This window comes from Micromys minutus, assembly GCF_963924665.1.
Source record: "Micromys minutus genome assembly, chromosome: 25".
Lineage (NCBI taxonomy): Eukaryota > Metazoa > Chordata > Mammalia > Rodentia > Muridae > Micromys > Micromys minutus.
In genome coordinates, this window is record NC_137960.1 from 7,397,064 (window position 1) to 7,411,455 (window position 14,392).

Sequence of the window (14,392 nt, forward strand, 5' to 3'; positions counted from 1 at the left end):
GAAATAAAAAAAAATGGGCTAGGTGGCTCTAAGTTCAAGGCCAACCTGGTCTAGGTATCAAATTCCAGGCTAGTCAAGGCTACACACAGTGAGACCCTGCCTCAAGATGAAGGAGGAGAAAAAGGAGGAGGAAGGAAAGAGGAAGGAGTAGGAGGGAGGAGGAGAGAAAGAAGGAGGAGGAGACAAGAGAGATGGCTCAGCAGCCGAGAGTGTGTGCTGCTCTTCCAGAACACCTGCACCCAAATCAAGCAGCCCATAGCTTCACAGTTTCCTCTAACTCCTCTTACAGAACATCTGATGCCCTCTTCTAGCCTCCATGAGCATGAATTCACATGCACAAATCACACACACACACACACACACACACACACACACACACCACATGCATGTACAACTTAAAAATAAAAATAAGCAAATTTTAAAAATGTCAAAACCAACTGGGCAGGTGGTGATAAGTGCCTTTAAACCCAAGACTCTGGAGGAAGAGGCAAGCAGGTGCAGTTCCAGGACATCCAGGGCTACATAGAAAACCTGAAGAAACAAACAAACAAACCCTAAACCTCAAAATTCAGAGTCCTTGTGGCTGTGGCTTCCTCCCTGGATCCTGTTGTGTGCTGCTAGCAAATCATCAAACTCCTGAGACAAGGATTTCCCCCTCACTCCCCACCCCACCCCCAACTCTGGCAGCAGGTTCAGTTTTAGGATTTACACTTTGCCTGTGTCCCCACCCCCTCCTCTCCTCTCCCTCTGACCCCTCCTCTCTCCCTCCTCCCTCACCACTAAATGTTCAGGTTCCTTTCTCCCACTTTCACAGAACTGTTACAATTCAATTGTCAGATTCCCTCGGGGCCTCTGCTGGGATACTGATTAAGAAATAATTGAATGTGGAACTGGAGAGATGGCTCAGTGGTTAAGAGCACTGACTGCTCTTCCAGAGGTCCTGAGTTCAATCCCCAGCCCAGCAACCACATGGTGGCTCACAGCCATTTTTAACGGGATCTGGTGTGTCTGAAGACACAACAATGTGCTCATAAGAATAAAATAAGTAAGTCATTAAGGAAACAACTGAATGTATTAGACTGTTTAGAATAAAATTAGCATGTTCTCACTGCTGAAAGACACCTTGGCTCTACCTCTAATAGCTTTTCCCTTAGCTCAGTATTATCTTACATTATCCTTTAAGGGCACAGACAAAATATTTAAATATATCCTTACCACAATATATGGGGTTTTGCTAATAGATCTTTTTTTAAAATTACTTTTCTTTTTTTTTTTTTAAAGATTTATTTATTTATTTATTGTTTATAAGTACACTGTAGTTGTCTTCAGACACACCAGAAAAGGGCATCAGATCTTATTACAGATGGTTGTGAGCCACCATGTGGTTGCTGGGATTTGAACTCAGGACCTCTGGAAGAGCAGTCAGTGTGCTCTTAACCACTGAGCCATCTCTCCAGCCCAGGAGATCTTTTAAAATTATGTTTTGTAATTGTTCCTGTCATTGTAGTTTGTGTTTCTGTAAATTGCTCCTGCACCCAGCACTTCTGCCGAACTCTGTAATAAAATTTTCATCTTATTTCTCACTACCTCCTGGGACTTGCTAGCAGACGATGCCAGCTATCTCTGCATGTGGCCATCTGCCCTTGTAGAGGGAGGGATCACCTTAGGCTGCTCCTAGGGCTTCAGGTCAGCTGTGCCACTTGGGTTTAGCCAGAATGCCTGGGCAGAGATACAAATCCCCAACAGCTGTCACTGTTGCCAAGCCCTTGGTGGTCCTGGTTTCCTACACTGCCTTTATGGTAACCTCCACCACAAAGGAGATGGTGGCTTCCTGCTGAGATGAATCTCTTCAACATTAACATGATGTGTGCTGTTTCAAGGTATCTACTAAAATTCACATTAAAACTCAGCCTGGAAGGCTACAAAGATAGCCCAAGGGTTAAGAGCATTAGCTGCCCTTTCAGACAACTCAGAGCCAATTCCCAGGACCCAAGTGGCAGCTCCCAACTAAGACTACAGTTCCAGAGGATCTATGACCCTCTTTTGAGCTCAGCAGGTACTGCATACACATGGTGTGCAGTCATGCATTCAGGCAACACACTCACACACATAAAATAAAAATAAAGAAATCATAACCGGGTATGGTGGCACACACTTTTAATCCTAGCACATGAGGGCAGAGGCAGGCAGATCTAAGTAAGTTCAAAGCCAGCCTGATCTACATAGTGAGTTCCAAGACAGCCAAAGTTGCATGGTGAGACCCTGTCTTAAAAAGAAATAAGCCAGGCCGTCACATGCCTCCCAAAACTCGGGAGACAGAGGCAGGTGGCCTCTGTGAGTTTGAGGCCAGCCTGGTCTACAGAGAGTTTCAGGACAGCCAGGGATACATAGAGAAACTCTGTCTTGAAAAATCAAAAAAAGGAAGAAAGAAACAACAACAAAGAAATGAAGGAAGAAGGAGGAAAGGGCAGATTCCTAAGGAGAGTAAGTTCAAGGGCAGCCTAAGCTACATAAAGAGATTTTGTCTCAAAAAAAAAAAAAAATCTAAATCAACCAAGCCAATTACCCCCAAAACATCACACCCGTCTTATGAGAATTACCAGGAGCCCACACGAGCAACACTAGTCCCTCCCAAGAGCTGCACCCATCATGATTAATTACTTCCCATGGGCCCCACCTCTTTCTGCTTCTAGACTCTCATCACCACCCTGGAGACCAAGAGCTTCCAACTCATGAGCCCTCAGAGGGGCAAACGCATACAGCTCTCCTACTGAGGAGTCTTTCCCTTGTGTTTGTTCTTGCGTCTCCCAGTTCCTCCTACATCTAAACTAGTCAGCTGTGAGAAGTGGAGACTTTGAGTCCTATGATCTTGCAGCTCCAACTCTGGTTCCGCAAAGGACGGGCAGTGCCTGTTCCCTTCAGTATTACTCACTCACCTGGAAAGCAAGCACACTACAGGAAGTTGAACAGGAGAGTCCCCTGGAGACAAGATTAGGTGAAAAAGGACAATTCTGTTAGCATGCTGTGTGTGTGTTCTTCCTTTAGAGACAATGGATTGTGTCCACACTGCTGTCTAGACCTGCACCTGACTTTTCTGCCCTCCTAAGCTCTGCCAAGGTCAAGGGGTTCTTGATGGTGACAGTTTAGTCACCTGAGATTTCCAGATGTTGTTCAGAGGCCCATTTCCAGTCAGCCTCAAAGGATGTTGTAAGGCTACACTTCTAGAATCTAGCTTATTCTCAGCCCACAATACATGTAGCAATCTCATGTCACAGAAGCCTTCCATCCTTAGAGATAGAAGATGCTACCACAAGGGCTGACTCCAGTTGTCAGAGACCTGCCAATGTCTCCAGGGCCTGGACACTCCAAGGAGTTCCCATCATGTGGTTGTCCCCCTGCCTGCTTGTGCACAACATTCATAACGCTAATAATTTTTTCTCCCCAGTAATTCATTCAGTGTCCCGAACCCTTTTACTGATACTGCATTTTCCTTGGTGGAAAGTGGAGGTGTAGACATAACCATCTGCATGAAATACTTACTGTGCACCGGGCAACATGTGGGAGGGGGCACCAATCAATCAGTGGGAGTAGGAATTGATAACCAATAACATATACTCCATAGCTATGCCTTGGATATGGTTCTCCAAAAAGCCTCGTGTGTTGAAGACTTGGTGTCCAACTGGTGAGGATGTGTGTGTGTGTGTGTGTGTGTGCGCGCGCGCGACTTTATTAATGAGTTTATCTACTGATTATAATCCTTACAGTTGATCTGTAAAGCTGTAAAGCACTGTTTTTGAACTAGCCCTATGGCTGGTATGGTAGGTGGGCATCACCACGTTTGTTCAAGGCCACTCCCCTACTGAACAAACGCCCTACCACCGAGTTGTATTTCCAAGAAACAACAAACTCACAAGAATCTCACCAAACACAGAAGATTCTCAAGTCGAACCAGAAACGCAAAGGACTCGATTCTAGCTTTGGTAGGTTGCAGACCAGAGTTAAGGGTGAAGTCAGGGCAAGGTGGGCAATCCCCAATCGGAGGGGCGGGGCTTCCACCAGGACCTGCCCAGGGGCGGACACCGCGCGCTCCCACCTGGGATTGGTGGACTCTGTCAGGGCGTGGCCTCAGGGGAGCCCGCCTAAGATGCGCGCGCAGACGCTTGGGCCCACCCTGGTGTGCGATTGGCGAACGTGGACGACGGGCCGAGCCTCGGGTGGTGCGAGTGCACGCTCAGGTCACGTACCTAGGTTGCGACCTCGGCGCTTGGCATCTGTGCCATGGCGGTCTCTCTCCTGCTGCGGGGAGGACGAATCCGGGCGCTGAAGGTAAAGGGCGAACGGGGAGAGCTTCCCGGACCCTAGTCTGGCCCTTAGGTGCACGCTTGGGCTCGGTGCGGTGAGGGGTCCCAGGACCTGGGTGTGCTCACCTGGCCGGGAGAGGATTTTCTCTGCAGAAGTGAAGCCGACATTCCTCGGCTGTTTTAAAAACGAAACCTCAGCAAGACCAGTGTTGGGGTTTGTTTGGGTTGGGTTCGGTGGATGGAACCTAGGGCTCTGCGCTTTCTTGTCAAGAGCTGTCATTGGACCGGCCCCCAAACCGGAAGTGCTCACAGCAAAATAGAATACAGGTTACAGAGGGCCGCCATCCTCAGATGGACACTATTTAGTTACTCCTGCAGGCATCCTGCTTCCAGCGATTTTTTTTCCAGCGTGTATCGGTACACATAATTTGTACATACGCGGATCACCATCAGTATAAATAGACGTGTTCCGGTTCTTTTGGGGACCGGGCATGAAGCATCTTAAAATCTAGCACATCTTGCCCGCGAAATTACAGTAAGATTCTTCTCACATTGTTACACTTCTGGAGCAATTATCTACATCGTTTTTACTAGTAGAGAGTGTTTCTGCAACTTTACCAAGTGTAGGGAGATAATTTTGCAAAAAGAAACATAGTATTTTGTAGAGTAACCAAATAATCAGTAAACTGGCTGCCCTGTCTAAGACCTAGGAGTCTTGGGCTGAGAGCCAACTGGGCCTTGCATCCAGGATCCAGGCTGAGGGTTACAGTTGCCCTACTAGGTGATGGCTGACCTCCAGAAGCCAGTACTTCCCTCCTCCGTTCCCCCTCCCCCATGCTAACACAGATTTAACTGAGGCTTTGCAGGACATGTGACAAGAGCTTTTCTCAGCAGTGTGTCTCCCATCCACTTACCAGCCCCTGAGCCCCAGGTTTCTGCAGAACACAGGACCAGGCTCTTTCCTAAAATACCCTGAAGCTTTGTATAATGAAGCTGGCAAAGTCTTGATGTTTAATAAAAACTTCCCAAGTGTCTGTTTTGGGAAATTATAAGTGTGCCACGTGGACATTAATATATAATGCTCACATTGTAATGGCTGTTATCGAGGTGAGTATCTTCCCTTGTTGACTCTCCCTAGGCTGCGCTCCTCGAGGCAAGGGTGTTCCGAGGAGAACTGGCTTCTGTGGTGCCCCTGTCTACAGACTCAAAGAAGAGTGGAAAGCGGACAGGACCAGATTCCAAGAAGCAAGGTGAGATTTCAAAGATGGTCTCTGGGGCAAAGTCAATAGCATGACATGAGCTGGACCAGACATAACCTAAGACTCCGGCTCATAACTAGATGGAAGGTTGGACGGCATCAGTGGTGATAATGGCTTTGGTTTGACTCTGCGTTAGCTCTAGATGTGGAGTAGTGCTTCCTAAATGACCAACCAAACAGGGAGAGCTGAAGGGCTCTGGCATTTCCAAGCCTTCAGGAACACACGGTAGCATGAAATAGTGAGACCCTTGCCCTACTTTCCCTCCCCTGGTTTCCTTTCAAAATCATTTTGATCTCTGTCACATTTGTCCCTATCTGAGTGCCAGTGTAGGATAGCCTCACGCCAGGCAAGCTGAAACGCGGTACTTTATGTGAGTACACTGTCGCTGTCTTCAGACACACCGGCAGAGGGCATCAGATCCCATTACAGATGGCTGTGAGCCACCATGTGGTTGCTGGGATGTGAACTCAGAACCTCTGGAAGAGCAGTCAGTGCTCTAACCACTGAACAATCTCACCAGCCCAAACTTTCTAAATCTTTTTTTGTTTTTTAAGATTTATTTATTTATATGAGTACATTGTAGCTGTCTTCAGACACACCAGAAGAGGGCATCAGATCCCATTACAGATGGTTGTGAGCCACTGTGTGGTTTCTGGGAATTGAACTCAGGACCTCTGGAAGAGCAGTCAGTGCTCTTAACTGCCAAGCCATCTCTCCAGACCCCAATGCAGTACATTTTAAGTGCTTGTCTTCTGAGGATAGTTTTATTTCCTATGCCTTGCACATTTTTTACAGTTCGCGTATCGGATCCATAGAATTTAGTTTCTTAATTCAGGGAGCCCTAAACTACCCTTGAACAAGTGAGCGGAGCTGCCTCTTGGCAGTTCTTCCATCCTACCTTGGGATTGGGGAGTGGTGATTGAGTTCAGTGTTAGTTTCACTAAAATAGCATCTCCTCTGCATGTCTGCGTGAAACTACGATTCATTTGTTTTCTCCCTGTCTGGGTGCTGGTGTCAGTAAGCATTGGCACCGTTAGACAGCGCCCGCCTACAACCTTTCCTGCACTACTCACACACCTTTATCAGCCCCACTGTAAAGGTGCCCTGGCGTGAATTCCAGAGGAATGTGACTCAGTTCTGCCTGAGCCTGGCTGACTTTTCAAACACGGTTCTCTCTTTTTTTTCTTTTCTTTTGGATGCACTGAAAAACAGAAACCATAAACGCGAGGACTACTTAAAGTACAACCACAGAATATATAATCCCGGTATACTTAAGAAACATCCAAAACAAGGATGTGAATTGTGTGCCGTATGTGGCGTGGCCATGGTCTGTGTTTCAGTCATACTGTCTTACTTCTGGAGATGAGAAGGGGAGAGATCTGGATTCTCCCCAATATTTTTCTGTAAGTCGGTACACTTGTGTAATCCTAGGCCTATGAAATGTAGGTCTCACTCTTCCAGCCATGTTTAAGGTACCTTTGTGAGAGGGCTTTGTTCCTGGGTTAGTTTTCCAAACCATTGACACCCACGTAGGAATATTTTAGGGCTGCTAATTTGTCTTATTACTTCTGCACTTTATTTATTTAATTTTTTTATTTGACTGTGTGTCTATATCATTGTGCGGCTATGCATGCGTGAGTGCAGTACCCCTAAAGGGCAGAAGGGGGCGTTGAGCTCTACTGTGAGCCACCCAGAGTGGGTACAGGGAACCAAACCTGGGTCCTCTGTCAGAACAATACCTGCTCTACACACTGAGCCCTCTTTCCTGCCCCCACTAGTGCACAGCTGCCTCCTTTTCTTTGACCAAAAGCTTGAACACCGTGTTCTCCGTCCTCAGCCAGACATTTGGAAATTTGAGTTGTGTCCCGAGAGGAGATGGCGCGGCCACTGGGAGAACCCGCTGATGCCGTTAGATAGTATTCAGAGACTTGGTTGTGTGTAGGCTGCCATGGTCCCTTTCTGTGCTCTTAGAGGGGGCTGTGGGAGTCTGGGGTAGGCAGCAGGGGTCCTGTTAGGCTGTTTGTTAAGGAAAGTCAGTCTGTAGCTAAAAGGCTGGGTGAGGATGCTACATCCTGTGTCCACACGCCAAGTGTGCTTCCCGGAGGCCTCGTTCGCCTTCTTGACCTACGCCACTGGTGGGTGAATTCAGACCTGCAGGGGATGCTGGTTAGTGGTGGCAACTGTCCTGAGGCTCGAAGATAAGGACAGGACAGAAACTGACCCCTGTCCATCAAAAGCAAAACCAGCTCCTCCTCTGTTAGCCTTTCCCTGGAATTCTTCCTATAACCAATGAGAAGATGAACTGTCAGGACTTCTCATTCCGAAATACTGGTCTCCTGGTCAAGCCGGTCTGCCTGTCTGGAATGTCCTTTCTGGTTTTGTAGGTAAATAACCCACAATGTAAGTTTTCAGTGTAGGGTGTGTGTGTGTTGAGGGGGCTGTTGAACCAAGGACCTTCCATGAGCATAAGAACAAACCCCGAAATCCTCAGAACATCCTGGAAGCATCAGTCCATCATTTTGCTATTCAAGTAGCCATCTTTATCTGTTTATTTTGATTGAGATAGAGCCTTATGTAGTCCAGGCTAGCTTCAGACTTGCTGAGGACGACCTTGAACTTATGAGCCTCCTGCCTCTACCTCCAGTCATGTACCGCCACACCAGCTTTCATGCAGTGCAGGGTTGAGCTGAGGGCCCTGTGCCAGCAGAACCACACCCCAGCTCTCAGACCGTCTTCTATTTGTAAGAATCGAGCTCAGGAAAATACCAGTGATGTAGGTGAGTAGTAGGCTAGGAGCTGGGAATTCTGGGCTATACGGCTGTGGCTCAGAGAGAGGGAGTTTGCACTGCCTGTCTCTGCTGTACTACCAAGCAATCAGTGCTGTGTTCAGAGGCAGTGGGTCGGTCCTTACTCTGGGTGCCCAGGGCTGGTTTCAGCTGTCAGCCACTGCTCTGGCTCTGGTCCTTTCCCTTCACAGTGTCTGTCTGTCACTCTTTTTCCCTCTTGTGAAACTTCACTTTTCCTGGTTCCTGCTCTACCAGTTAATTGTAGGTTCTTGGCCCCTTGTGTGGGTACCACCATTATAAGATGGGTAAGAGGGGTCTGATCCTACCACAGAGGAGGAGGAAGGCACTTTTAGAATAAATGTGGCCCTGTCTTAAAGACTCTACATCTGCTCATCTGGAGACTGTTCGGTTCCACTTCAGCTCAGAGGTACCATTTTAACAACTTGTCCTGTGTTTTCCTCCTGATCCGTACAGTTAGAAAGACTGACGACTGAGAGGACTCAATGAAGTTAGCTCTACTGCAATCTTTTTTCAGTTTTGCTCTTTCATGAACGACCGTGAAATGTAAGATTTTTTTTTTCCCCCGATAGAACTTATCCTGTTGGGCTTTTGTCTGTTTGTTTCTGCATCTAACATCTGTTTCCAGTGATGTGTGTGGTATTAAATTATTCTAGACGTTCGGGTTTTGTGAAGCTTGTTTTCTTGGCTAAAGAAGTCCCCATGTGACCCGTGTGACTTTTGAGGATGTTTCTTCCTTTTTAGGGCAGCTTTACTTGAAAAGCTGTTGCCACTCCTTCCCTCCCTCTGACTGTTCTCGCAGCGATGCGCCAAGCAAACTCCTGTCTAGACCCCTGCTGCTCTGTTCAGGAAGGTCAGATTTAATATTCAAGAAGTACCAAGTACTCAGTGGTGCTATTGCTTCAAGAAGCCATGCACTTGTAAAACCTGTGTAGTCAACAGAAAACAGCTACATTAGCGTTTGCCTGTTGTAAATCCGGGGGAGGTCATTCTAGAGTACTTTTCGTCTGGGAAGCAAGGCGTGTGAGAAATGGAGTCAGTCTGCCGCTCTGGTTGGTGAGAAGGCCCCTCCCTGAAGGCTCCTCTCAGGCTAGTCTCCCCGGGCACGTGGAGAGGTTCCTGGAGCCTACTTCGTGTCAATTACCCGAACAGCGTTATGACGACATGCTGGTACGCAATGCAATGTCTATGGTTTTGAGTTGTTCCTTAAATAACAAATGTTCTTTATGCCGTTTCCCAGATGTGGTGGGAGCAGAGGAGAGGGGCAAGCCCCTAGTCACGCACACAGCAGCGGCACTATCCAAAAGCCCACCTCCACCCAGTTCTTACCCGTCAGAGGAGAACACAGGTGGGGCTGTCACAGGCCCACACCCTGGCAGCAGCCTGCTGCTCACAGACAAAGGGCTTCCGAAGCATTTGTCAAGAAAGACTTTGGTAGCATTCCCTCAGAAAGTTATGCCTCCACTCCAAGCACTGGGTTCTGCCTCAGAGGCTCAGCGGCGGCATGTGCAGAAAGTGACAGAGGACTCATCCTCATCTTCCTCCTCGTCTTCCTCATCCAGCTCCTCAGATTCAGACTCTGATGGGGAGGAGCATGACTCAGACGTTGGTCGCCCTGTGGCAAGCAAAGGCAAGGCAGGGTTTTCCAAACCGGAGGCCGCCCATCCCTTAAAGAACGGGGCCCCTAAAACCACAGTTTCTACAAAAGAGAAGTCCAAGGCACAAAAGCCACACACAGACGTTACCTACCCAGAGAAGCCCCTGCAGCCTAAGAAGAAAGAGACCTTCACCAAGCCTGTGGAAGATATCAAAGAAACCAGGTCAAAGGCCATGACATCCAGCCCACGGTCCAGTGAGATTTTGGAGCAAAATGTGAAGAAAGAAGAGCAGCAGAGGAAACTGAGGCCAGACAAGACAGTAAAGGAAAGCACAAAGCCATTTGAAGCTGGAGGAACCTTACCCGGCCACAGGAAAGCCACAGTATCCACACAGCCCACCAGTGGGCCAGTGCCCACAGCTCGAACACAGGAGGCCAGCGCAGAACACCCGCAAGCCGCTGCCCCCGGGTTGGGAGCTAGACGCCTGGAACCAAAAGTGCCAGAGCCTGAATGGCAGACAGCTTCTCCCCTGATCAGAAAAGAAAGCCTGGAGAAACAGGGAGCAGAAGGATGCTTCCAGGCCAAGGAGGAGACCTTGGAGGAGCAGAAACTTGTGAGATATTCGAAGACAGATCCTGCGCAGGAGAAGGAAACCTGTGAAGACAGAACTGGACCACAGCTGGAGGGGAGGTTCCAGGTGGCGGCCGCTGAAGCCCCACCCACTGATGCAGGCCCACCCCAGGAAGCCCCAGCCGACACACAGGGTACACCTTGCCTTGGTTCAGACTCTCCTTGTCCTTTAGGGTGTATAGATCCTAAAGAACCCTCTTGAGTTTCTGTATGTTTAGAAAAAAGAATCTTTTTTTTTTTTTTTTTTTTTTTTTTGACACAAGAGTCTCTTGTAGTGCAGGCTAATTTCAAACTCGATAGGTAGCTAACACTGGCATTGCGACCCTAATCCCGCTGTCTCCGACTCCCAGGTGCTGGGATCCTTCATGCATCTCTCTCGGTCTCATTTAGCTATTTCTTAGACGGCGTAATTTATGGAAGCTATGACAGCCTAGCATCACCATACATAACCTTGAGGGATATCCACGCACGTAGCTCATGAACTTGCCCACAGCAGAAATCCTGCCAGGAGTGATAGCCCTCGAGTGAACTGAACCAGACGGGTGCCTTAGTGGCGAGTGTTAACCGGCATGCAACCGTAGACAGTATCTGAGGGATTTTCCCAGCACAGTAAGCTGTATAATCTACAGTGAGTTCCTAATGAGGGGCTTTTCAAAGGGGACAGTACTCCTATCATCATTCCTGAGAAACAGGAATTATTTGATTTTAGAACCCACAGTTCCCGAGTCCTCCTTAAGATGGCGCCATCGCTAACGAGACCTTCCTGCACCTGCGAGTCATCCCCAGCCACGCCCCCTCATCGCCTAATTTGCATCACCCCCTCATCCCGTGTGCTAACCATAAGCTCTTCCAGGATGTTTACAACATTTCTGTTTTCTTCCTTTTCCATTTCTCCTCCCTCACTAATACGCCAGGTACCAGTGCTCACCAGACTTCTAAGACCTCGGAACCTGCCTTTCGGACCCTGTTGCAGTTTTCAGACTTAAGATTTCTAGGTTGTCTCTCCGGGAAACAGGACTCACAGGGCTGCTGTTATAGCTTAACGTGGGGTTTAGCTAGTGAGTAATGTCCTGGGCTCAGTTTCCAGTACTGCAAAAACAAACCTTGCCTCTCTTCCAACCCCAGCTCTCTTTGCTGGCAGCTGAGGCTCACAAAGTGGTCCTTGCTCAGAGCTTCTTGCTTACAGGTGGGCTGTTCTTGATAAACATTTATGCTGCGCCCCCTCCCATCAAATGTCACCTCCCCTGCGATACTTTTGTATGTAATCCGTGGGTTCCGCACACTGAAGAGCCTCAGCTGCCAACTCTATAAGACATCCTTTTGTCCTTCTTTCCTTCCTTTCTTGAAATTAAAGGAAGAGAAACAGCTTTGGTATTTGGAATGGAGAGATGCGTATTTAAGGTGGTGGGGTGTTTGTGAATGGAAACTGAGTCGGGTCTACCGGCACGATCCCGGAAGAGGCTCAGTGAAGACTTTGCCCCTTGGCTGTCGCCAGCTTTGCTGTCTCCTGCCTTGTGTTTGTGTCGCAGAAGAGCCCCCTCCTTTTGCTTCAGTCCCACGCTTTGAATTTTAAGATTATCAAGAACTTAGGTCTATAGATTTATTTTCCCATTTAAGATAAAAGAAGAAATTAGTGTTCTTTTGTCTGAAGTTTGGAGGATAACAATTTTCTTCAAAAAGTTAAAATGGCCAAACTGCAGCTCCTTCCTAGTTCCCATGCTCCTTTTTTAAAGATTTGTTTGCTTATTTATTTCATGTATTTGAGTACACTGTAGATAACTTCAGACACACCAGAAGAGGTCATCAGATCCCATCACAGATGGTTGTGAGCCACCATGTGGTTGCTGGGATTTGAACTGAGGACCTCTGGAAGAGCAGTCAGTGCTCTTAACCACTGAGCCATCTCTCCAGCCCACCCCCCAGGCTCATTTTTACCATTAGTGTAACACTCGGGTTTTTCTCGTGTCTGTGCCTGGTTATTTCCATCACAGGCAGATGTCCCAAAAAATGTGATTTCTCTCCTGTGAAATTTTTACATGGCCTAGGAGTCCATTCATAATGCCAGAACCTTCCAAACGTAAGAGCCCAGGACTTGGAAATACACGAAGGGAGGGTGAGGTACTGCGTTCCGGCAGAAGAAATGAGGCAGCCTTGTCCTGTCCCCTCTCGGAGATGTTAGACTCCGACATTTTATGATCAAAAACAAAGTCGAGAGTCGTCTGTCTCCTGGCAGGCCTGTGCCGCAGTCTCGGGGAAGGTTTCTGCGGCGGGGTTAGAGTTTTACGGTCAAAGCACTGCCTCCTTGTGCTTTGTGATTACGCTTAACTGGTAAGGCAGACCAAGATCTCCGGCATGAATGTTCAGGTGACTCTTTTACTCTTGAAGATACGGGACTCTGTCTTCTAGTTAGAGTGCTCACGAGATATAAACTGGTGGCGTAGAGACTTCTGCTTCCTAAGATGCCCAGACTGTCGTATGTGTGTGACAACTGTCCTGTCACTTTCCTCTACAGAGCCCACGCTGACTCCTGAGCCGGCCGACATGACCACCTACAAGAACCTGCAGCATCATGACTACAACACATACACCTTCTTAGACCTGAACCTGGACCTCTCCAAGTTCAGGCTGCCACAGCCGTCTTCGGGACGAGAGTCGCCTCGGCACTGAGCTCAGCTCAGGGCAGACCCCCATATCGGTCCCATGAGCTCTTGTCTCTGAGAATAAAAATCAGAGCCACAAAGCTCCGTACGTGGTTATTTCTCCCTCACGCCTTCCAGAAAGTTCGTGGCACCCCGATTACTTGTATAGTCTGTGATTCGGTGGCGTCCCCCTGGGGGTCACAGTGAAGTGTTCACGGGTTCTTCCAGATTAGAATCTGTAGCTCCTTGAGACACGAAACCGCATCATCTCTAACAAGGCCTGTGGGACGTCGTCTATTGCGGGACGCACTTAGGGACGGCTGTGTGCCACAGCCCTCTTTACTCGCCGGTCTACAGCCAGCCAGAGGGATCCATAAAATGAGAGGCGAAACGCAGTCAGGCCCACTCGGCGGTAGCAGTTGCTGCTCCATCTGAGCCCCAGCCAGAGCGAACCGGGGAAAGGCGTTACGCTGATTTAAAACTACTGCATCACACAGAAATTAGCGTGTGTGCTGCAGGGTCTTTGATCACCCTGACAGTTACTGGGAAAACCTGTTTTTAGTTGTGGTATAGCTCAGCCTTAACACACACCTTTAATCCAAGAGCTTTCTGCTTGGATATTGGAAACAGGATTAAATAAAGTCAACCATAGGCCAAGAGGTGAAGCAAGCAACAGGCTGACAGGAAGTAAACATAGCATTATTTAAAAAAAAAAAAAAATAGAGACTAAGAGGAAGTCAGAAGGACAGATAGATGGGAAGTCGAAGGGAGGGACATTCAGTTTGAAAGTTTTTTTGAGTTGGTGTGGGAGAGGGGCACGGCTTCTGGGACAGAGGAAGGGCAGCTGGGTGCCTACTCTGCCTCTCTGAGCTCGAAGGCTTTCACCTCAGCCTCTGGCTCCTGAGTCTTTATTGGTAAAATCTAACGGAGATTTTGTTTGAAAAATGTATGTGTGGTGAGAGAGAAACCAGGGATAGGAGGTACACTGATTTTTACTACGTTAAACAAAAAATTAAGTGTGTACATTACACTGATTTTAACTGTAATTGTGCCCAGCCTGGCCTCAATTGGACCCTCCCGCTCAGCTTCTCGATTCCTGGGATCTGGGCATGTGCACCCACATTCTCAAGGATTAACGTGTGCCCTTCAGAACAGCAGAGC

At 48.1% G+C, this 14,392-nt stretch overlaps 1 protein-coding gene across 2 annotated transcripts; it reads left to right on the top strand.

Annotated features, from left to right (window-relative positions):
• The first annotated feature begins 4,174 nt into the window (after window positions 1–4,174).
• On the top strand, window positions 4,175–13,332 carry NDUFV3 (NADH:ubiquinone oxidoreductase subunit V3). Of its 2 annotated transcripts, XM_080938457.1 has the most exons (4): window positions 4,175–4,326; window positions 5,440–5,551; window positions 9,605–10,726; window positions 13,105–13,332. In XM_080938457.1, exons 1-4 carry the CDS (start codon window positions 4,279–4,281, stop codon window positions 13,257–13,259), a joined length of 1,437 nt encoding a protein of 478 aa, XP_080794583.1. In that variant the 5' UTR covers window positions 4,175–4,278; the 3' UTR covers window positions 13,260–13,332. The 2 variants fall into 2 exon arrangements, with proteins under 2 accessions (XP_080794583.1, XP_080794582.1); XM_080938456.1 differs by lacking the exon at window positions 9,605–10,726.
• Window positions 13,333–14,392: the final 1,060 nt, after the last annotated feature.

Coding starts and splice junctions, on each gene's coding strand:
- NDUFV3 (XM_080938457.1), top strand. CDS start 4,279: ATGGCGGTCTCTCTCCTGCTGCGGGGAGGACGAATCCGGGCGCTGAAG. Junction 5,552..9,604: donor ACCAGATTCCAAGAAGCAAG/GTGAGATTTCAA, acceptor GCCGTTTCCCAG/ATGTGGTGGGAGCAGAGGAG. Junction 10,727..13,104: donor AGCCCCAGCCGACACACAGG/GTACACCTTGCC, acceptor TTTCCTCTACAG/AGCCCACGCTGACTCCTGAG.